At 38.1% G+C, this 23,424-nt stretch overlaps 1 protein-coding gene across 2 annotated transcripts in view; it reads right to left on the reverse strand.

Moving 5' to 3' along the window:
• KLHL2 (kelch like family member 2) overlaps positions 1-23,424 on the reverse strand; it is a 126,297-nt gene that overhangs the window by 19,175 nt on the left and 83,698 nt on the right. For both annotated transcript variants that reach the window (XM_057547291.1, XM_028165073.1), the window contains 3 exons: positions 8,000-8,109; positions 3,236-3,352; positions 1,888-2,037 (listed from right to left, as the gene is read on the reverse strand). In XM_057547291.1, the coding sequence (XP_057403274.1) occupies positions 1,888-2,037; positions 3,236-3,352; positions 8,000-8,109 (377 nt within the window). The remainder of the gene's footprint in view (positions 1-1,887; positions 2,038-3,235; positions 3,353-7,999; positions 8,110-23,424) is intronic.

The raw sequence follows: 23,424 nt of genomic DNA on the forward strand, positions 1-23,424 counted from the left end.
TTAGAATGTTTTCAAAAGTGACATGCTTATTACAGAAATTAGAAGAGAATTAGTTTTTACTCTAAAGGTTAAGGCATAGCTAAAGATAGCAAAGTTAAAGATGCCAGCAGAGGGAATATGCAAGTTAAGAAGAGATCTTTTACAAATATGAAATGTTTAAAAAGTATTAAAGATAAAACAAGCTATTTAGAAGGAAGTTAAAAAGACCAGCATAAAAGAAATAATAATTCAAATGGGCTAAGGCTATGAAGAACTTTTATAAATCTATTTTTTTATAAGAACAAAAACTGACACCAAATAATATGGACAAATATGAAGTAATGAAGACTTATAGAGATGGCTACTTATAAAAGGAGGTAAAAGGGTATTTGGAAAATGTAAACACTTATAAAATCGGCAGACCCAGATGGCATGCATACTAGGGTGTTAAGGGAACTAGCTAATGTACTTACTGAGCCACTTACAATTATTTTTGAAAAATCTTGGAGAACTGAGGAGAGATCAGAAAATTTAAAAACGGCAAATACCAATTTTCAAAATAGGGTAGGAAGTGAGTGCCTTGTAAATACTTTTTAAGTGATAATAATTCTCAGTAAAAATTTAGAATATTTTGAGAAAAGCATTTGAACTTCCAGGAGCCTATGAAACGATGAGTAACACGCAGAGGGATGTTAAAAAAAAAAATCATGCCAAATTTGAATCTATATGATCCTGAATCTCAATAGATGTTATATGCCAAATTATTTACTTTTTGGCTTACATAATAAACATAATCATATAGACTGAAACTTCCTACAAACGGACTATGTTGGTAAGTGGGTATTTCTAATGAGGTATCACCAGGGAGAGCACTGAAGTCCATTTTAAATTAAAATATTTACTAATGATCTAGAAAAAAGGAGGGAGTAGCACACTGGCAAAATACAGTTGGTTCTAAATTGAGAACTCTTGTTAACACTGGGCAAAACAGAAAAACACTACTAATATGGATTTGAAGCAATTAAAATGTAGACTCCAAAAAAAAATAAAATTGAAAAAACACTAAATAAAAGCATTAAAGTGAAAGAATTTAAAAGATTTAATTTAATGGAAAGATAAAGTAATAACTAAAGGTGATATAAGAAAACAGTGGATAACAGATTAAGTCTTATTTCTTAATTCATCATTGCCCCAAACACACATGAGAGCTAAAAACCAATACATAAATAAAAGCATTATATTATGGGTCATTCTGATTAGACCATACACAAAATGGTGCTTAAAGTGCTGGTCTCCTAGTACTGTAAAGATGCAAACAGAGCAGAAGGAATTGCAAACAGAGAGACAGAAATGAGGGGTTATTCGTAAGGAAAATTAAATCAGTAAGACATGAATGGCTTCAACTAAAAAGATAAAGGTAGAATATGAACTTTCACAGAGGAATTACATGAACACTGGAGATCTGGGAAAACATATGGAAAATCTACACTGAAATGACTATGTATGATGTGTGAGTGAACCATCAAATAGTACACACAAACAGACAATAGGAAGGAACAAAAAGAACAAGCTAGCATCCTAAGTTCTTAGCAATTCTGTGAAACTAGTCGGTTTTCAGTTATTATCCAAACATGTAGCTTACAAAGAAACCTTTGTAAAGAGCTAAAAAAAACTCAGAAGGGACAAATACCAGTTGCCTCTGTTCCAGAAGAGTGACATCATGTGGTTTATAAAGATTAAGTGAGTCAAACAATCCCCACCCTCCACAGACAAAATCAATAGAGAAGTTGAATTATATACACTTCAATGAATTCCTGGGCACATGGAAAATCAGATGAGTAAAATATTAACAGCCTCACTATGGGCCTTTCAGATGAGGTAGTAACAAGTATGAACAGCAGATCCTACTTTGGGAAGGTTCATGGGTGTCCTCAGTCGGGTCCGGACACTCTTCATTAATATACGCTGCTCTGTTGGTAGCAGATGATACTTCATAGCTTCAATGAGGTAATCTTTGCAAGCACTGCTGTTCTTCACCAGTGCTTCTTCCTCAACCCTCTGGAAGAAGAAATCAGACCCATCCCATGAGGGGATAGCTACTTCATGATAAGACTGACAAAGAAACAAGTAAAGTAGAGGAAAAAAGCAATAACTATCCTCCCTGGTTCAGTCTAAAAGTCACAGAGGAAAGTTTATAAATATCACTAAAAGAAAAGTAAATGATGCCCCCAAATGCTCAAGTATCTGGTCTGCAGAGCAAAATATTTATAAGTAATAAAGAAGAATTGCAATGAAAATTATATACTTCAATGTCAGCTACAGAATAATCTTTAGATAATATTATGTTCACCTATTTGTTATCTTTAAACATTAAGCCAAATAGTAAGAAAAATAAGAAAATTTAAATAAGAAAATTTAGATAATGAGTCCTTCAGGTGGGGGAGGAAATATTTATAAATTAAAGATGTCTTTTTAAAACACAAATAAAATATCCAGAAAAGGAATTCAAAATACTTTATAACAATGTGCCTACACCACAAATAAAACTTGTCCTTCCTATCCCTGACGTCAAGTGCAGGACAGATTTTTTCTGTTCATTTTCTTAAAGGCAGAGTACCAATGATTACACAGATTACCACAAATAATGAGGCTTCAAGAAATTCTAAAATGATCAGATCTAATCTCCTAATAAAGAAATGTTTCATTAGATGGTTTCAATTATAAATTAAAATGTTGAAATGTTCCTAGTAGAATGTTAATAATAAAACAATAAATTTAAAATTGTTCAGAGACCACTAAAGATCCATTTATTGCTATTTATTTCAAATAACCTGGTTTTCCTCAGTTTAGAAGTAAAGACAGAAACCAAATGCAAGCCACTGAAACTGTGAAGGAAAATTAAACAGTATTTGGGTCGAACGCCAAAATTCCATTTCTACAGAGCAGTCAGAGCAGGCTATCAAAAGGAAAGCAAAGGAGATGCAGAGCGACACAGAGCCACAAATGCATTTATTTACATGTACTTAAGTCACCACAAATACTGCCTCCATAAGCTCTAGTACTTGCTTACTCAAATCAGAAATAGGGAAGAAGCAAACCTGTAAGACTGGGAACTACCCCAAGAGCTAGCAGCTGCCAAGGACAGCAGGTGCGTTTACTGCTCTCTGCCTAGTTACCACTGTGTAACAGGAATCTACATGCTGTCAGCCCAGTGACATGGAGTAGGTGTACTCACGTGTTTTGCAAATGCTTTTACCTGAACTAAATATTCCCGAGGAAGCAAAGGTAATCGTACATGTTCCATCAGCCGAGCCATAAATTCTTGCCTTACATCCTTGTCATGATTCACCCAAGCTATTACTGCTTCAAATACCTTGCCGAAAATACAGGGGAAAGAAAAATAAGTAATGAGTTATGTACCAAGGCATCTGAATAAAATACAACATTACATTTTATACACAACTCTTGCTAAGACATCCAAGTTTAATCCATGGCTCAAGTTTTTCAAATCCTGACTTATGATGCACTTGAAAAGTACATCCACTCCATTTCTTTCTTTGCTTTTTATTTTTTTCATTTGGTACTTAGTATGTACTTAATTTAAGAGGTACTCTCAGGAACTTTTAGATAACACAGTATTGTTAATTGTTAGTCACATTAGGTCTCTAGAACTTTTTCATCTTATAACTAGAAGTTTGTACCCTTTGACCAACATCTCCCCGATTCCCCTACTCCCAGCCCCTGGTAACCACCACTCAACTCTCTTTTTATGTGTTTGACTTTTGAGTCTGCATATAAGTGAGATGATACAGTATTTGTCTTTCTCTGACTTATTTCACTTAGCATAATGCCCTCAAGGTCCATCCATGTTGTCACAAAAGGCAGGATTTCCTTCTTTTTATGGCTGAGTAATATTCCATTGTGTGTATATAGCACCTCTCTATCCATTCATTCAGGTTGTTTCCACATCTTGGTTATTGTGAAAAATGCTGCAGCCAACACAGCAATACAGATATCTCTTCAAGATTCTGTTTCTATTTCCTCTGGATAAATACTCAGAAGTGGGACTGCTGGATCATATGGTAGATCTACTTTTAATTTAGTAGGTACTTTAATAAATACTTTAGTACCTTTACGTATTTAGTGAGTACTTTTTGCTGGGTATTTACTACGTATTTCATGAAGTACATTATCTAATCTTCTTGAACTTGAGTGGTAGCGGTGATAATTTGATGATATATGATCTAATTCATTGTTGACAACCTTTCCAAATTGAATTTGGTTCTACTTACCTAGATTTAAATCTAAAGTCCCTTTTGAATAAAGTACCCAAAATAATAAAGCAAAGTGATATCTGGAATGAAAATCATGTACTCTTAGCAACAACTCATTTTTTGGCTTTTTCTTTGGGTTTACAAACAAATGTTGGACCATATACTTCTAAATCAAGGATCTGCAGAATAGATTAACTCTCTTTTGTCACAACAGTAGAATGTATTAAAATATAATATTTTATATTAAAAATAATCAAAATAATAAGGGCATTACAACATATACCTATGAGAAAGCTAATAAGCTATTATGAAGACAGTATTTGACTACATAATTTCCTTCCAGACTGATGAATATACAACCCAGTAATCTTTAAAGGGTTGTAGAAAATGTTTGATGATATGTAAATGAATAACTGGGAAGCAATAAATAGGTTATTTTGATGCAGGTATAGAGCAAGAAGCTAAAAATAATCTACATTATAATTAATGAGCCTCTTTAATTCATTCAGTCACCAAGTACCTCTATGTGCCAGATACTAGAAGATAAAGAGGGTCCTGTCAATTCTATCTGCTAACTATTTCTCAGCTCTGTCTTCTCTTCTCCACCCCTCTTTCTACCACCCTATACCAGATCCTATTGCTCACTGGTAACTTCAACATCCTCCTATCTGACCCTCACCCCACTTTTGGTCCATTCTGCACACCACCACTTTGGAGCTAGTCTCCAAAAATGGTCCCTAATAAACCACTTCTCTGGCATCCACACCTTATGTAGTAACCTCCCACAGGAATCTAAGCTGGCCCTGTGTAACCAACAGAAGGTTGTGGAGGCAGTGCTGTGGCGTTTCTGAAGCTGGGTCATAAGCTGCCTCTGGTCTCTTTAAATGTTCATTAGGGGGAAGCCAGGTGTCATGTAAAAAGTCTGATTACTGGAGATGAGATGCTATGAGATCCAAGCCAGTCATAGAGAGGAAGTGGGGGTGGGGAGGGTGAGATACCAACCAATACCTGGCCCAGGAGCCAGATAAGTGAGTGAAGGAACCATCCTGGGTGTTCCAGAAACATAAGATGCCATGTGCAGAGGGACTGAAGCCTTGGGTATGTAGCTCCAGTAGAATAATGCCACCTGTCAAGCCAACCCAGCTGAAGCCCCAGGCACTGCAGAGCAGAGACAAGCTGTCCCTATGTGCCCTGCATGAATTCTGCCCACAGGCTGTGAGCATAACGACATGGTTGTTTCATGTCCCTACATTTTGGGGTGGTTGTTATGCAGCAGTAGAAAACCAGAACAGCCTCCGTGACATTTCTACAGTGAAGGCATTATCATGGCACTCTTCTACTGATTAGAACCCCTCGGAGGCTCTTCATTACCAGGATAAAGTCAATTTTTTTAAAAAAATTTTATTTAATTTTGGCTGTGTTGAGTCTTCGTTGCTGTGCGTGGGCTTTCTCTAGCTGTGGCGAGCAGGGGCTACTCTTCATTGCGGTGCACGGGCTTCTTGTTGTGGCTTCTCTTGTGGAGCATGGGCTCTAGGTGCGCGGGCTTCAGTAGTTGCAGCACACAGGCTCAGTAATTGTGTCATGCAGGGTCTAGAAAGCAGGCTTAGTAGTCGTGGGGCACGGGCTTAGCTGCTCTGCTGCATGTGGGATCTTCCCGGACCAGGGCTTGAATCCGTGTCCCCTGCACTGGCAGGCAGATTCCTATCCACTGCGCCACCAGGGAAGTCCAAGTCAATTTTCTTTAACATGGCTGAGAAGGTATTTTATGTCATCTTCCCACCTTATCTCCTACTACTGTGCCAAACATACTGTAAACTCTAATTGTACTGAACTAAAAGAATGCAATCATTCTTTCACAGCTCTTTACACTTACTTACATATTCTGTTCCCTCTACCTGGGCTGCCCTTCTCCTTCCCACCCACCCTTGTTTCCCTGGCAAACTGATAACGCACTTTTAAAAACTTGGATCATATATCTGAGCCACACTGAACTCCAATCTGTATCCAAGGAATGATTAAAGGCTCCTTCTGGACCCTCTACAGCATTCTGTGATCATTTATTACCCCACTGGTTGTCCCTGTAGTCATGAGTAAAGGATTTTATTTTGTCAATCTTCTTGTATGGAGGACTCCATGGCAGTGTCTGGTACACAGTAGGCACTCAACACACATCTATTAAACATGAATAGTGGGCTTCCCTGGTGGCGCAGTGGTTGAGAATCTGCCTGCCAATGCAGGGGACACGGGTTCGAGCCCTGGTCTGGGAAGATCCCACATGCCGCGGAGCAATTGGGCCCGTGAGCCACAAGTACTGAGCCTGCGCGTCTGGAGCCTGTGCTCCGCAACAAGAGAGGCCGCGACAGTGAGAGGCCCGCGCACCGCGATGAAGAGTGGCCCCCGCTTGCCACAACTGAAGAAAGCCCTCGCACAGAAACGAAGACCCAACACAGCCAAAAATAAATAAATAAATTAATTAATTAAAAAAAAAAAAAACATGAATAGTAGTGTCTTCCTCTCCTCTATATTTCTGGGGTGTTAAGATTATACATTTCACAACCACTTTCACATATTTTTTTATTTGGTAAATATAAGAAATGTGTCTCTTTTGCCCCCAAGCAGTATGAATATCCTTGAGGAAAAGAACAACAAAGTTTATACAACGAATCACACAAAGGAAAAACTCAAGTTTCACTTCCTCCAAACACTGCAGGTTCATAAGCTTTTGCCCCGATTCCCACAAGCTACAAAACCTACCCAAAGAATAAAACCCACTGAGAAGCTTCTCCCTCCACCGATACAAAAGGTGCAGGTGGCTGAAAAAGGCAACCCCAACTTCGGAGAGACAGGCTACAACCAGACAAAGCAGCTGCACAGGGCTCTGGAAGGGGGGAAGGACACATGGGGAGGGTGGGGTGTAAGCTGCAGGGGCACATCTGAAGGAAGAGGTCAGTCTGGAACTAGCTAAACTTGTCACCTGGGTGACTTTGTCCAACTCACATGATGGTGAAATTACTTTGGTTTGAGAATATTATGTTTATTTATTTATTTATTTTTAAAGTGGCTTCTTTTTATTAATTAATTAATTAATTTTTGGCTGCGTCGGGTCTTCATTGTTGCACGCGGCCTTTCTCTAGTAGTGTTGAGCGGGGGCTACTCTTTGTTGTGTGTGGGCTTCTCATTGCAGTGGCTTCTCTTGTTGAGGAGCACGGGCTCTAGGCATGCAGGCTTCAGTAGTTGTGGCACACGGGCTCAGTAGTTTTGGCTCATGGGCTCTTGAGCGCAGGCTCAGTAGTTGTGGTGCACGGGCTAGTTGCTCCATGGCATGTGGGATCTTCCCGGACCAGGGCTTGAACCCATGTCCCCTGCATTGGCAGGCGGATTCTTAACCACTGTGCCACCAGGGAAGTCTGAGAATATTATGTTTAGATCACAATTTTTCCAGGTATCTAGCTGTGAGAAGAAACCCAGTTCCCCAAAGGCCCTCTGTTTCAGATAGTTCAATGTATGCAAGCTCTTGCTGTGGGGTCAAGCACAAAACTCTGGTGTCTAACCATTTGGGGAAGATCCTAAGGAATGAGAACACAGTTATTTACACAACCAACAAGTCAACTAGTGGAGTTTCTCAACTTCCAGATCAAAGATCACTGGCTGTCACTACACATACAGGATCACAAAGTTAAAAAACAAAGCGAAAGAAAGGAAAAATACTATATCACTGTACACTGGAAAAAGAAAAATACACTTACCTTCTCTTCTGAAGAAATGGTAAGTTTGTCACTCGAGATTAAGCTGCACACTTGTTCAATGCCAAGGTTGAGAAATTCTTCACTAAGTACGACATCTGCAAAATGTTGCTCTGTTTGGAGGTTACAAAGAAAACCCATTAACGCCCCATTCTATTACCATAGTTTCAAACTGCTTAAAAAAGAAGAGGTTTTTCCTAATCTAACCCATGAAGGAGAAAACCAAGTGTACTTCCTTAAGGCAAGAACTAACAAGACAAACCCAAACAAACTCTCCTGGGGAAGTGGTCTGTACTTGAGTGACAAAGTGGAAGCACAGGCAGGAAGGTAGCCTTACTGTACGCTAGGCTGAATCACTTCTGTTTTATAAGGGGGCGTTTTAGAGTTAAACATCTATCTATTCCTTTTCTGGTAATAAGACTATCAGTGTTGAAATTTGTAAAACCTTTTGATTACATAAATCAGATAAAGTACATGGTGTTATTATTCACACACTTAAATGTATTATGTAAAACATTAGAGGGCTTTAGGACATAACGGGGTAAGGAGGGGAAGCTGCTTCAATTGAAAACCAAAGACTAAACAAGGAAATCTTAAATGCTGGTCAGACTGAATACATAACTCTGAATTCTATGTAAGCAATTTACTTGGGGATCAAGTTACACTATTTTATACCCTCAATTCCTTTCCAGAAACCAGTGAAATTAGTAATTCTTAAAACTGAAAAAGAAACACTTTCTTTGATTTCACAAATATACCCACTCCTCCAAAGGGGGGAAGGGGGTACTATTAGTATAATCAATGACTTAAAAACTTAAAAAAAAATCAACTAATCATTTACAAAGTATCCTTTCCTCCAAATCTAGCTCTTATTTTAAAGCGTGAGCTCACAAGGAAATATGGTGGTCAAATCCCAGCTCTGCCACGTGCTAGTCTGTAAAACCTTGGGCAAGTTTTGTAATTTCTCTAACTCTTGGTTTCCTCATCTGTAAAATGGGGATAATAAAAATACCTTACCTAACAAGATTGCTGTGAGGATTAAATAAATTAATGGCTTGTAAGCATCTAGAACTGTGTGTGGTAAAGGGTAAAGACTCAATAATTTAGCTCTTATTGTATTGTGATCCCTATATTCTAAAGTAAAAATCTGCTAGGAATTCTAGGTATTTTCTAGGTCTTTACAATTAACCATATTCTTTTTTTTTTTTTTTTTTTAAAGGATTTTCTTATTTATTTATTTATTTATTTATTTATTTTTGGCTGTGTTGGGTCTTCGGTTCGTGCGAGGGCTTTCTCCAGTTGAGGCAAGCGGGGGCCACTCTTCATCGCGGTGCGGGGACCGCCCTTCATCGCGGTGCGCGGGCCTTTCTCTATCGCGGCCCCTCCCGTCGCGGGGCACAGGCTCCAGACGCGCAGGCTCAGCAATTGTGGCTCACGGGCCCAGCTGCTCCGCGGCATGTGGGATCTTCCCAGACCAGGGCTCGAACCCGTGTCCCCTGCATTAGCAGGCAGATTCTCAACCACTGCGCCACCAGGGAAGCCCTAACCATATTCTAATAGTAATTTTTTTCAAAGCCTTTTTTTTCTAAGGTGAAATAAAAGATTCATTTCAAATGTATGTTTCAACATACCATAAAAAGGGTTAGTTGGCTTCCCTTGCAGAGAACACAGAGCAAAGCAATGCCCCCAAGATTGGAGAGATCAACAGGAGAACACAGGGAGCTGCAGCTGATTGAAACAGAGACTCACAAGTGGAAACTGCATGGGAATCAGTGCGAGGGTAGGAAAATCTCAGCGTGGACAACTCTTGAGAGTTAAAAACTCCAAGGGGACCCAGTCATAGGGGGATCCCCACAATATTGTGAGATTTCCTCCAGGAGCTCGACCAGGTTTCCACAGTAAATATGAGAGAAGAAACCCCTATGGCTTCTGGTAGGGGTAGGAGAAATGAAACAATCTGAAATACCCAAAGCAGTCTGTTCTTAATAAGGCCTGCCCTCAGGAGAAACTAGTTAATAACCAGAGCCTAACTGACCCAAGGAAGGGAAACACCCAACTCCAGCCCACTCCAGCCATCCTGTCCCACCTAGGGAGGGAGAAAGAAACCCGAGAAACATTTGTCAAGTTCACAGTCCAGAGCCATAGGCTCACTAACAAACTGAGACCTAATCATAGGAATACAGAAGGCTTCCCTCCCCACATCTCACTGCCACATCTCTAAAGGCCTGTTTACAGCAGTTCCTTTCACTGGGTACATCATGTCTGGCTACCAAGAAAAAAATTACAAGGCATTCCAAAAGGCAAAAAACACAACTTGAAGAGACAGAGCAAGCATCCAAACCAGACATGGCAGGGATGCTGGATTTATCAAACTGGGAATTTAAAACAACTATGATAAATATGCTGAGAGCTCTAATGGATAAAGCAGACAGCATGCAGGAACAGATGGGCAATGTAAACAGAGAGATGGAAAATTCTAAGAAAAAAGTAGAAAGAAATGCTAGAGATCAAAAACACAGTAAGAAAAATGAAGAATGTCTTTGATGGGCTGATTAGTAGACTGGATACGGCTGAGGAAGCAACCTCTGAGTTTGAGGAAAACGGTGGATACATGTCATTTATACATTGTCAAAACCCACAGAATATACAACACAAGTAGTGAACCATATATACTATGGTCTTCAGCTAATAATAATGTATCAATATTGGCTCATAATCTGTAACAAATGTACCACACTAATGCAATATGTTAATAATAGCAGAAACTGTAGGAAGAGGGAGGACACAGGAAGAACTCTCTGCACCGCCCACTCAATTTGTCTATAAAACTACAACTGCTCTAACAAATACTATTAGTTAAAAAAGAATGCACTGATAAAGAACAACATAAATGATTAATTTGTAACTGAATTTGTAATTAATCAAAAGTCAATGAAAAAGCTAAAATTAGTATTTGAAAAAATACAAACGAAAGATTAAACTTACATTTTTAAGAGATATCTAGTCCTTATAACATAATATTACTTCATAATAGTACTTCAAAACCTAGTGTGAATTTTTAATAGGATTATAGATTTTAATAAACCATCATGATTAATTACAAAGGTCCTTTCTATATCTGAAATATGATCCTAATAGTTCCTGACCTCACAAGAAGTTTACACAAAAAAATTATTTCAGAAGTTTTTATACATAAAGAAATAAGGAAAAACTTTTTTTCAGTGGTTGGATTTGCTTTTTAAAGAATGAACATAAGAAAAGCATACAGAGATTCTTTGTATTTAAAGTTCCCAAATATTGAGAAATTCATTTTAGTGAAAATTTGGCAAGTAGCATATAAACTTAAAAATGTTTATGACAGCAAATTGGAAATTCAAAGATAAATACACAATAGCTACTGAACAAAAGACAAGTGAATATAAACTCTCTTTCCTAGTCATAAAATATTTTCACTTCCAAACATAGGTCTGTAATGATTTTGCACCAAGCTTCTTTTACAATTTTAAAATCTGAATCAAAGAAAGAGATTACTGGCCTCCCTATACTTTTTATGGGGGAAAAAAATCTCTAGTGGTAACAAACACAACAGGGAGAACATAACTTTTCTATATCATGACTGTATAAGTTACCCTAGACTCCACCTCATTAATCAGAAAAATGGACTTACTAAAAAACAAATCTGGTGACTTTTTAAAAATAATCAATTACTTAAATTTAGAAGTAAGGGCATTAGTAAACTTTATCCAAAGTCAAGTTTGGGCTCTAAATTCATTGTGTACTCTTTACTAGTGACTAAAGGAGTTTAAGAGGGCAGGAAAAGTAGTCAACTACTACAACTGTACCGTCAACCTTCCCATATCCAGGGCTGTGAAACTCAACTGTATTCATCCTACATCATTTTATACAGGGGACCTGAGTATAGACAGATGTTGGTATCAGCGGGTCTCCTGGAACCAGTCCCCCAAGGATACACAGGGATGATGGTATTGCGAAAACCATAACACAGCTGTTATTCAAACAAATGAACCTGAGGACCCTCACCAATTACAAAAAAACTAGTCTAAATGAAAAGTGGAGAAAGATGAAATGTTCAAGGGAACTTTCATTGTAGAAAGTCATATACATATTTTTAAATAGTTCCAACCCTCACATACGTTCTACTTTCTACCTGAACAACCTCTCCTCCTCAGTAAAATCTTTCGGTATTGGTATCTAATGTTTACCCCTTCACATTAAGCTTTCTTTGGAAAGGTTTTGGCAATTATGTGGAGCATCACTAAATATGGAGGGCAGTATCTGGCAACATCAGGAGTAAATTAGTTTACTGTAAGGTCTGCCTTTTCTCTATTTATATGAACAGTATGAATCTTCAAATGTTCTGCTGTATTAACTGACAGGCAATTTGGCAGGACTCTTGCTGGTTAATACACCCCAGGCACCCAGACACACCAGATGACTGGCTCAGTCACTGTAAGGCACTCTGGGGCACGAGTGATATTTTAAATGTCTTTGGTTACCCAGGTTTGTCCTGTGAATAATATTCTTAATTTAATGTCACCTAACTTGGGCATTTACTGATCTTTCCCACTAAACCTGAAGATTCCACCTACCTACCTACCTACAACAATTCACATAATTTATATGGCCTGACTTCATCCCACACACCAGCAGAACTCACGGTTATCCTAGGGCCACTATCCCTGGCCCAACCCTCACTGTTTCCAGAACAGCTTACACTTGACACTGCCAACTGTCTGCTATTTTATATGTTCTGAAGCCTTGGTCTCCAGATCCTATTGTTTCTTATCAGTCCATGCTTGCTCTGCATGATCCTACCAACCTTAAAACTTTAACCAATTCACTCAGTATCAAACCAAAAACATTAAAAGTAGCATCCATTCTTTTTGATGTGATGGTAAATAGGATTATTTCCTTAATCTCTCTTTCTGATACTTTGCTGTTAGTGTACAGAAATGCAACAGATTTCTGTATATTAATTTTGTATCCTGATACTTTACCAAATTCATTACTGAGCTCTAGTAGTTCTCGGGTAGCCTTTAGGACTTTCAATGTACAGTATCATGTCATCTGTAGGCAGTGACAGTTTTGGGACTTCCCTGGTGGCGCAGTGGTTAAGAATCCGCCTGCCAATGCAGGAGACATGGGTTCGATCCCTGGTCTGGGAAGATCCCACATGCCGTGGAGCAACTAATCCTGTGCACCACAACTACTGAGCCTGTGCTCTAGAACCCGCAAGTCACAACTACGGAGCCCGTGTGCCACAACTACTGAAGCCCACGTGCCTAGAGCCCGTGCTCTGCAACAAGAGAAGCCACCGCAATGAGACGCCCGTGCACCGCAACCAAGAGTAGCCCCCACTTGCTGTAACTAGGGAAAGCCTGAGTGCAGCAACGAAGACCCAATGCAGCCAAAAAAAAAAAACACAAACAGTGACAGTTTTACTTCCTTTTCAGTTTGGATTCCTTTTATTTCTTTTTCTTCTCTGATTGCTGTGGCTAAGACTTCCAAAACTATGTTGAATAAAAGTGGTGAGAAGGACATCCTTGTCTTGTTCCTGATCTCAGAGGGAATGCTTTCAGCTTTTCACCGGTGAGTATGATGTTAGCTGTGGGGTTGTCATACTTGGCCTTTATTATGTTGAGGTATGTTTGTTCACTCTATGTCCACTTTCTGGAGAGTTTTTACCATAAATGGGTACCGAATTTTATCAAAATCTTTTTTGGCATCTACTGAGATGATCATATGGTTTTTATTCTTCAATTTGTTAATGTGGTGTATCACACTGACTGATTTGTGGATACTGAAAAATCCTTGCATCCCTGAGACAAATCCCTTTTGATCATGGTGTATGATCCTTTAATGTATTGTTGGATTCGACTGGCTAGTATTTTGTTGAGGATTTTTGTATCTGTGTTCATCAGTGATATTGGTAATTTTCTTTTTTTGTGATATCTTTGTCTGGTTTTGGTTTCAGGGTGATGGTGCCCTCACAGGACGACTTTGGAAGTGTTCCTTCCTCTGCAATTTTTGGAATAGTTTGAGAAGGATAGGTATTAACTCTTCTCTAAATGTTTCATAGAATTCACCTGTAAAGCCATCTGGTTCTGGACTTCTGTTTTCTGGGAGTTTTTAAATTACTTATTCAATTTCATTACTTGGTCTGTTCATATCTTCTATTTCTTCCTGGTTCAGTCTTGGGAGCTTCTCTCCATTTCTCATTGAATTTTAACTTTTCCACCTTTGGAAGGGACAGGGACAATAGGTTTGGCTACTGTGCTGGTCCAGATTGCCAGCAGCAATACCATCTAGCAAATGCTTCCCCTTCAGCCCACTCCCATTTACATAGGGTGTCATTCCATAGGTACTGAACTAGTGGTCTATCTCAACCACTAGGTAATACAGCTGTATTCACTGTCAACCCCAAGTTTGCCAGATGGGGTGAACGCACAATCTATCACATTAGGCCTTTAGGAATCCTGATGTAAAAGTTTAAAAGTACAGTTAAGGTTTCTTGCTTAGGAATCACCCCTGCTTCTGGCCCCTGCAACTGCAGCCCTGGTCCTGGAACCACTGAATCAGGTAGGAATAAAAGGAAGTTGAAGTGTTGTGGGGGAAACTGTATAGTCATACCAGCATCTTTTCCCACCTCCTCTTCCCCAGATTCTTCTGAAAAGTGAAGGAATCTATCTGTTGAAGACCCTCCCTTGGTCACACCCACATGGGGTGTCCTTACCCCATGCTGAGTGCAAGTACACGCTTGTGAAGACGTGTAAGCCAGCCCTTCATGCCTTTACCTCCCCCAGTTTTAGACAACAAATGTTTCAGTTGCCTGTTCTAAGTCTCTATCAAAGTACTACTCCTAGGATATCTCTCCTAGGATATCTCTTTGCTCATTGTTGGACATTATGGATTACTACTGTGGACTGAATTGTGTTCCCCCAAAATTTACATTTTGAAGACTGAACCCTTAATGTGGTTGTATTTGGAGACAGATCCTTCAAGGAGGTAATTAAATTTAAATGAGGTCATGAGAGAGCCCTAATCCAATAGGACTGGTGTCCTTATAAAAAGACACCAGTGGTGTGCATGCACAGAGAAAATGCCATGTGTGGACACAGTGAGAAGGTGGTCATCTATAAGCTGGGAAGAGAGGTCTCACCAGAAACCAACCTTACTGGCAGCTTGATCTTGGACTCCCAGTCTCCAGAACTATAAGGAAGTAAATTTCTGTTGTTTAAGTCACCCAGTCTGTGGTATTTTGTTATGGCAGGAAAACTTTTGGAAATTGCAAAGCACTACAGAATTTAAAGAATCTTTCATTCAATTAAAAAAAAATGTTTTTAATATCTACAAAAAAAAGTAGCATCCAAACCTATTACATTATTTTCAACAGCATATAACATTTCTCTTTTCTTCTTTGTAACCCTTGTGCTATAAGAAAAAAAATATTTTAGTGAAAAACACTTTGGTGATTTAAGCTTCTGGCAAGTACTACTGGAAACTGAGAATAGAGGAGGAATTAATTATTACTCAGTTAATGAGACAGTTTTAATGAATGACCAAGAGAACACATATAGCACATCTAAATAATATACTAATAAACTCTTCTCTAAGTGACATTAGAGTGTAGTTTAATCTGCTACCTTCACAATGGTCATTCTCAAACCTTATGCTGAAGATGACAGTTCCACTGTTGCCATCAAACCATCCTGCTTTTTGATTGTGGGCTAGAAATGGACCAACTGTGAGAAATACAGAGTAGTATTACCACATGGACAGGATTCACTATCAAGAGGAACCACTGCAATCTGTGCACGTGCATAGACATGTGCATACTGAAACGGGTCCGTTAGCTACCACCGCCATTCAGTTTTATGCCTCAGAATGCTTTGGGGTAAGGAGAATGGGAAGTGGTTTGTTTTACAGTATCTATAACCAATTCTCTTGAACTAAAATAAAGCAAATCTTGTCATTTGAATGGGAAAAAGTATAATTCTGTATCTGTTGGAGGAAAAAAACCCTGTTGTCTAACTTGTAAGGGCAAAAGGAGCTTTACAAAGTTGTTATGGGAACATATAAAATTCAAACCACATTTATAAAGGGAATCGCTAGGCCATCTCAGAAGGAAGAGCTTTGGGTGTGATGAGATCACAAATTTTAGTCAACTAATGCAAGACACTTAAAATACGGCAAGCCATTTCCCCAGTACATATTAAAAAAAATAGCATGGGCTCCTAACAATACCTTTAATGAATCGGTAAAATCTTGCATGTGTTTCTAAAACATTAAAATAACATAAACCTGTAATGACTGACAGTGGCAGTTCTCAATTTTACGATTCCTATATGCATATTCAAATTTCTAGGCACCAAAAGCTACTGAAAACATGTTTAGATAGAAATTTGTTCACAGGAACTCTGTAGAAAGAAAGGCAAGAAGGTTAGTGTTACCTGTCATTTTATGTGTTCTTTATACAAATCATTATTTGTCTCTCTGCTGCTTAGTTCCTGTTGTTAAATGCTCTAATATAACCACTACTGCTAATAAAAATGATATATGAACATTTCTTCCCTGGCCTCAAGCTACAAAACCATGAAGATCAAAATTAAAAACAAACAAAAAAACCCAAAACATATCCCTACTATGAAACTGTGTACTATTTCATACTGCCGGTAGGAGTATAAATTAGTACAAGCTCTACAGACATCAATATTGAAATCTCATCCTACAAATATACTTGACCAGTTATGAAATAACACATTCCAAGTTATTCACTGCAGCATTGTTTTTAATAACTGCAAAAGAGTTAATTGGTTGGCATTAATTAAAAATGGTACAATTACACAATATTCTGCATCTATAAAATATTCTGCATCTATAAAAAAGAATAAGAAAGTTCATGCTATGAAGAGAGTTTCAGGAAATGTTGCCAGTTTGAGGGGAAAAAAGGTACTACCGAAGGAGTACACAGCATATTAGCTACCTTTTGTGTAAAGAAAGGGGAAGGATAACACTATAGATTCATGTACACTGGAAAACTATAAAAGGAACTAATAAAAACACTTCCCTATAGAGGAGGGCATGCCTAAGGAGGAGGGAAGTAGGACAGATGTGGAAACAAATTTTTTCAGTGGATAGCTTGGTACATTTTATTGTTATATGAACCATGTGAATAGATTACCTAGCCTCCCTCACCCCCACAAAACAAAAAAAACCCCAAAACTAATACTAGTAACTACATTTGTTGGGGGACGGGGGGTGAGGGGGAATGACGGACAAGGGTGAAAGGGAGACTTCTTCAATATACACCTTTCAATACCATTGTGTATATAGTCAAATGATCTTTGATAAGGATGCCAAGACCACTGAAAGAGGAAAGAACAGTCTCTTCAAAAAACAGTGTTGGGAAAACTGGATACCCACCTGCAAAAGAATGAGGGCGGGCTCTGATCTTATACCATACACAAAAATTAATTCAAAACGGATTAAAGACCTAAACCTAAAACCCCAAACTATAAAACTCTAAAAGAAAACACAGGGGGAAAAACTTCATGATGTTTGATTTGGCAATTTTTTCTTAGATATGACACCAAAAGCACAGGCAACCAAAACAAAAACAGATAAATGGGACTACATCAAACTTAAAAACTTTGTGCATCAAAGGACACAATCAACAGAGTGCAAAAGCAACCTATGGGAACTGGAGAAAAATATTTACAGATCATATATCTGATTAGGTGTTACTATCAAGAATATAAAAATAACTCCTACACCTAATAAATAGCAAAAAAACAAACAATCCGATTAACAAATGGGCAGAGACTCTGCATAGACATTTTCCCAAAGACATTCAAATGGCCAAAAAAGCATATGAAAAGATGCTCAACATCACTTATCATCAGAAAATGCAAATCAAAACCACAATGAGATATCACCTGACAATTATTAGAATGGCTCATCAAAAAGACAAGAGACAAGTATTGGTGAGGATGTGGAGAAAGGGAACCCTCCTGCACTGCTGGTGGAAATGTAAACTGGTGCAGCCACTATGGAAAACAGTATGGAGGTTCCTCAAAAAAATTAAAAATAAAACTACCGTATGATCCAGAAATCCCACTGCTGGTATATATTTGAAGGAAATGAAATCACTATCTTGAAGAGATACCTGTATTATCATGTTCACTGCAGCATTATTCATAATAGCCAACATATGGAAACGACCTAAGTGTCCATTAACAAATGAATGAAAAAAGATATGATACACACACATACACACTCAATGGAAAAAGAAGAAAATTGGGCCATTTGTAACAACATGGATGGACCTTGAGGGCCTTATGCTAAGTGAAGTAAGTCAGATAAAGACAAATATTATATAATATCACTTATATGTGAAATCTAAAACAGCCAAAGTCATAGAAACAGAGTAGACTGTGGCGGTTACCAAGGCTTGGAGGGGTTAGGTCAAAGGGGATTATCTGCCAGTAAGAAGATGAGTAAGTTCTGGGGATCTAACATACAGCATGGTGACTATCATCAACAATAATGCATTACACAGTTGAAAGTTTCTATGAGAGTAAATCTTAAATGTTCTCACCACAAAAAAGTAATAGTAATTATGTTTTCTTATTGAATTGTGTGAGTTCATTATATATTTTAGATATCAATCCCTTATCAGATATATGATTTGCAAATATTTTCTCCCACTTTGTAGGCTGCTTTTTCATTTTATTTATTGTTTCTTTTGCTGTGCAGAAGCTTTTTCTTAGCTTGATATAGTCCTACTTATTAATTTTTGCTTTTGTTGCTTGTGCTTTTGGTGTCATATCTGAAAAATCATTACCAAGACCAATGTCAAGGAGCTGTTTTCATCTAGGAGTTTTATGGTTTCCGGTCTTATGTTTAAGTCTTTAATCTATTTGAGTTAATTTTAGTTAAGTGTTGTTAGATAGGCGTCCAATTTCATTCTTCTGTATGTGGTTATCCAGTTTTTCCAACACCACTTACTGAAGAGATTGTACTTCCCCCACTGAATATTCTCGACTTCCTTGCCAAATACTGGTTCATTGTCCACAAGGGGGTTATTACCAGGCTCCCAATTCTGTTCCATTGGTCTATGTGTCTATTTTAATGCCAGTACCCACCCTGTTTTGATTATTGTATCTTTGTAATATAGTTTTAAATCAGGAAGTGTGATGCTTTCAGCTTTGTTCTCTCTCAGGACTGCTTTGGCTATTTGGGTTCTTTTGTGGTTCCACTAAAATTTCAGGATCTTTTTTCTATTTCTGTGAAAAATACCATTGAAATTTTGATAGGGATTGCATTGGATCCATAGATGGCTTTGGGTAATATGGACATTTTAACAATATTAATTCTTCCAATCTATCAATGCAGGATATCTTTCTATTTATTTGCATCTTTTTCAATTTCTTTCATCTAAGTCTTGTAGTTTTCAATGTACAGATCTTTCTCCTCCTTGGTTAAATTTATTCCTAAGTATTTTATTGTTTTTGATGCTATTGTGTATGGGGCTGTTTTATTTCTTTTTCATATATTTCATTGTTACTATATATAAATTCAACTGATTTATGTGCTGATTTTGCATCATGCAACTTTAAAAAATTTGTTGATTAGTTTCAACAGGTTTTTTTTTTTTTTGGTGGAGATCATATCATATAAGATCCTATCTGCAAACAAACAATTTTACTTCTTCCTTTCTGACTGGGTACCTTTTATTTCTTTCTCTTGCCTGATTGCTCTGGCTAGGACTTCCACTACTATGTTGAATAGGAGTGGTAATGGTGGGCACCCCTGTCTAATATCTGATCTTAAAGGAAAAGCTTTCAACTTTTTGCTTTTTGAGTATGACAATAGCTGTGGGCTTGCCATATATGGCCTTTATTATGTTACAGTATGTTCCTTCTATACCCAATTTGCTGAGAGTTTTTCTCATGAAAGGATGCTGTACTTCGTCAAATTTTTTTTCGTTTTTCTGCATCTACTAAGATGACTGTATGATTTTTATCTTTCATTCTATTAAGTGGTGTACCTTATTAATTGATTTGCATATGTTGAAGTCTATGCATACACTCCACTTGATCATGGTGTATGACCCATTTAATGTGCTGTTAACATCAGTTTGCTAATATTTGGTTGAAAATTTTTGCATCTATATTCATCAAGGATACTGGCCTATAGTTATCTTTTCTTGTAATGTCCTTATCTGGCTTTGGTATCAGGGTAATGCTGGCCTTGTAAAATGAGTTTGAGAGTTTTGCTTCCTCTTTGACGTTTTGTAAGAGTTTGAGAAGGATTAGTGTTAATTCTTCTTTAAACGTTTGATGGAATTCACCAGTGAAGCCAACTTGGTCCTGGACTTTGCTTTGCTGGGAAGCTTTTGATTTCTGATTCAATCTCCTTATTTGCTATTGGTCTGTTCGGAGTTTCTGTTTCATGATTCAGTCTTCATAGATTGTATGTTTCTAGGAATTTATCCATTTCTTCGAGGTTATATTGGCATATAAACATCCATCATAGGCTCTTACAATCCTTTGCATTTCTGTGGTATAAGGTGTAATGTCTCCTCTTTCATTATTAATTTTAATTCACTTGAACCTTCTTTTTCCCCTAGTCTAGCTAAAGGTTTGTCCATTTGGTTTATCTTTTCAAAAAACCAGCCCTTAATTTCATTTACCTTTTTCTCTTGTTTTTCTGGTCTCTATTTCATTTATTTCTACTCTGATCTTTGTTATTTCCTTCCTTCTACTATCGTTGGGCTTAGTTTGTTCTTCTTTTTCTAGTTCCCTAAGATACAAAATTAGGTTGTTTGAGATCTTTTTTCTTAATATAGGCATTTATCACTGTTAACTTCCCTCTTAGAATTGGTTTTGCAGCATCTCATAGATTTTGGTATGGTGTGTTTTCATTTTTGTTTGTTTCAAGATATTTTTAAATTTCCTTTTTGATTTCTTTTCAGTTGTTTTCTTTTCTTTCTTTTTTTTTTAATTTCTTTTTTTGACCCATTGGTTGTTCAGGACTGTGTTGTTTAATTTCCACACATTTGTGAATTCTTTTTTTTGAACTTTGGGATTATTTATTATTTATTTATTTTTGGCTGTGTTGGGTCCTTGTCTCTGCGCGAGGGCTCTCTCCAGTTGCGGCAAGCGGGGGCCACTCTTCATCGCGATGCGCGGGCCTCTCATTATCGCGGCCTCTCTTGTTGCGGAGCACAGGCTCCAGACGCGCAGGCTCAGTACTTGTGGCTCACAGGCCCAGTTGCTCCGCGGCACGTGGGATCCTCCCAGACCAGGGCTCGAACCCGTGTCCCCTGCATTGGCAGGCAGACTCTCAACCACTGTGCCACCAGGGAAGCCCCCCTGGTATGATTTTAATTTTCTTAAATTTGTTAAAACTTGTTGTGTGACCTACCATATGGTCTATCCTGGAGAATGTTCTGTGTGTGCTTGAGAATAATGTGTATTCTGCTATTTTCGGATAGAATGTTCTGAATATGTTTGTTAGGTCCACTGGGTCTAAAGTACGGCTCAAGTCCAATGTTTCCTTGTTGATATTCTGTCCCGATGATTATCCACTGTTGAAGGTGGGGTACTGATGTTCCTGAAGATTATTTTATTATTGTCTATTTCTTCTTCCAGATCTTTTAGTATTTCTTAATACATTTAGGTGCTCCAATGTTGGGTGCATATATATCTATGATTGTTATATCTTCTTGATGAATTGAACCATTTATCATTATATAATGACCTTCTCTGTCTCTAGTTACCATTTTTGGCTTAACATCTATTTTGTCTGACATCAGTATAGGTACCCCTGTACTCTTGTGGTTTCCAATTGCATGGAATATCTTTTCCATCTCTTCACTTTGAGCCCATGTGTGACCTCAAAACTGAAGTGAGATGCTGGTAGGCACCATATATTATTTTTTTGTTTGTTTGTTTTTTTAAATCCATCCAACCAATCTATGCCTTTTGATTCGTCAATCAAATCCATTTACATTTAACATGATTATTGATAGGTAAGATATTACTAATTCCATCTTACAGTTTTCTGGCTATTTTTGCAGTTCCCTTGTTCCTTTCTTCCTCTCTCACTGTCTTCCTTAGTAAACATGGTTTTCTACAGTGGTGTGCTTTGAGTCCCTTCTTTTACCTTTTGTGTATCTACTTTAGGTTTTTGCTTTGTGGTTACCATGAGGCTTACATAAAATATCTTATAGATATAACAATGTATTTTATGCTGATAACAACTTAACTTTAATCATATACAAAAACTCTACCCTTTTACTCCCCCCCTACCTTTTATGGGTTTTGATGTATAATGTACCTCTTTCTACATTGTAAATTCATGAACAAATTATTGTAGCTATAGTTTTTTTTAATACTCTTATCCTTCAACCTTATACCACTATTTTAGAGTATTAGAGTATTCTTAATTTGATTATACGCTTACCTTTACCAGTGTGTTGTATATTTTCATACGTTTTCATGTTACTAATAGGTGCCCTTTTATTTCAGCTTGAAGAACTCCTTCCAGCATTTCTTTTATGGCAGAACTAGTGGTGATGAACTCCCTCAGCCTTTGTGTCTGGGAAAGTCTTTATCTCTCCTTCATTTCTGAATCACGGACTAAGAAAGGGCACTCCTGGCACTAAGCTGTGCTGCCATGTGGAAGGGGTGACACAGGTGAGGTCTAACTGCTCCTCTCACCCTCTCCAGCGTGTCCAAACTTGTGCTGGTATTGTTGTTTTTGCTCCGATGTAATGCTATATCATCTCCTCTGGAAACCTGGACTTCCAAGAAGGCTCTCTCATCTGTGGGGGATAGTCTGGCTCAGTGTTCTCCGGGGGCTCCCAGACTGCAGTCAAGAGCGGCTGGAACCAGTTCACAGATCACTTCAAGATCCACAGCCAGTACCAAGGTCTGCCTGCCTATTGCCTAATGCACAGTGGGCAAGGCTCCTTCTGGGTCCCTTAGGGTATGATGCTGGATCCCACAGCTGCCAAAAAGGTACCTTCATTTGTGGATGGATACAGGATATTTGTTGTGCAGGGAGGGAAGGCAAGAATGAGGGATGTCTTATGCCCACGACCAGAAAACATTTATAACCATGTGAAAACATCAGTGATTGAAATTTTAAAAACAAAAAAAATAACAAAATATCCCCAAACTAAGCCTAACTAGTTTCTGTCCCCAGTGAGAAAGAAAAGTGTTACTATAAACAGTCAATGCATTTTATTGTCTTGACTTCAGTGAACAATCATCTGCTATCCTCTCCTACTTGGGCCACTGCTCTACCTTGCTGGCCTTTACACCAAAGTCCTTTAGAGCAGACCTTAATACTGAAGCCTCTACATACTGATGCACACACATCTATATCTGTTGAAACAC

Source organism: Balaenoptera acutorostrata, chromosome 5 (genome assembly GCF_949987535.1).
Source record: "Balaenoptera acutorostrata chromosome 5, mBalAcu1.1, whole genome shotgun sequence".
Taxonomy (NCBI): domain Eukaryota; kingdom Metazoa; phylum Chordata; class Mammalia; order Artiodactyla; family Balaenopteridae; genus Balaenoptera; species Balaenoptera acutorostrata.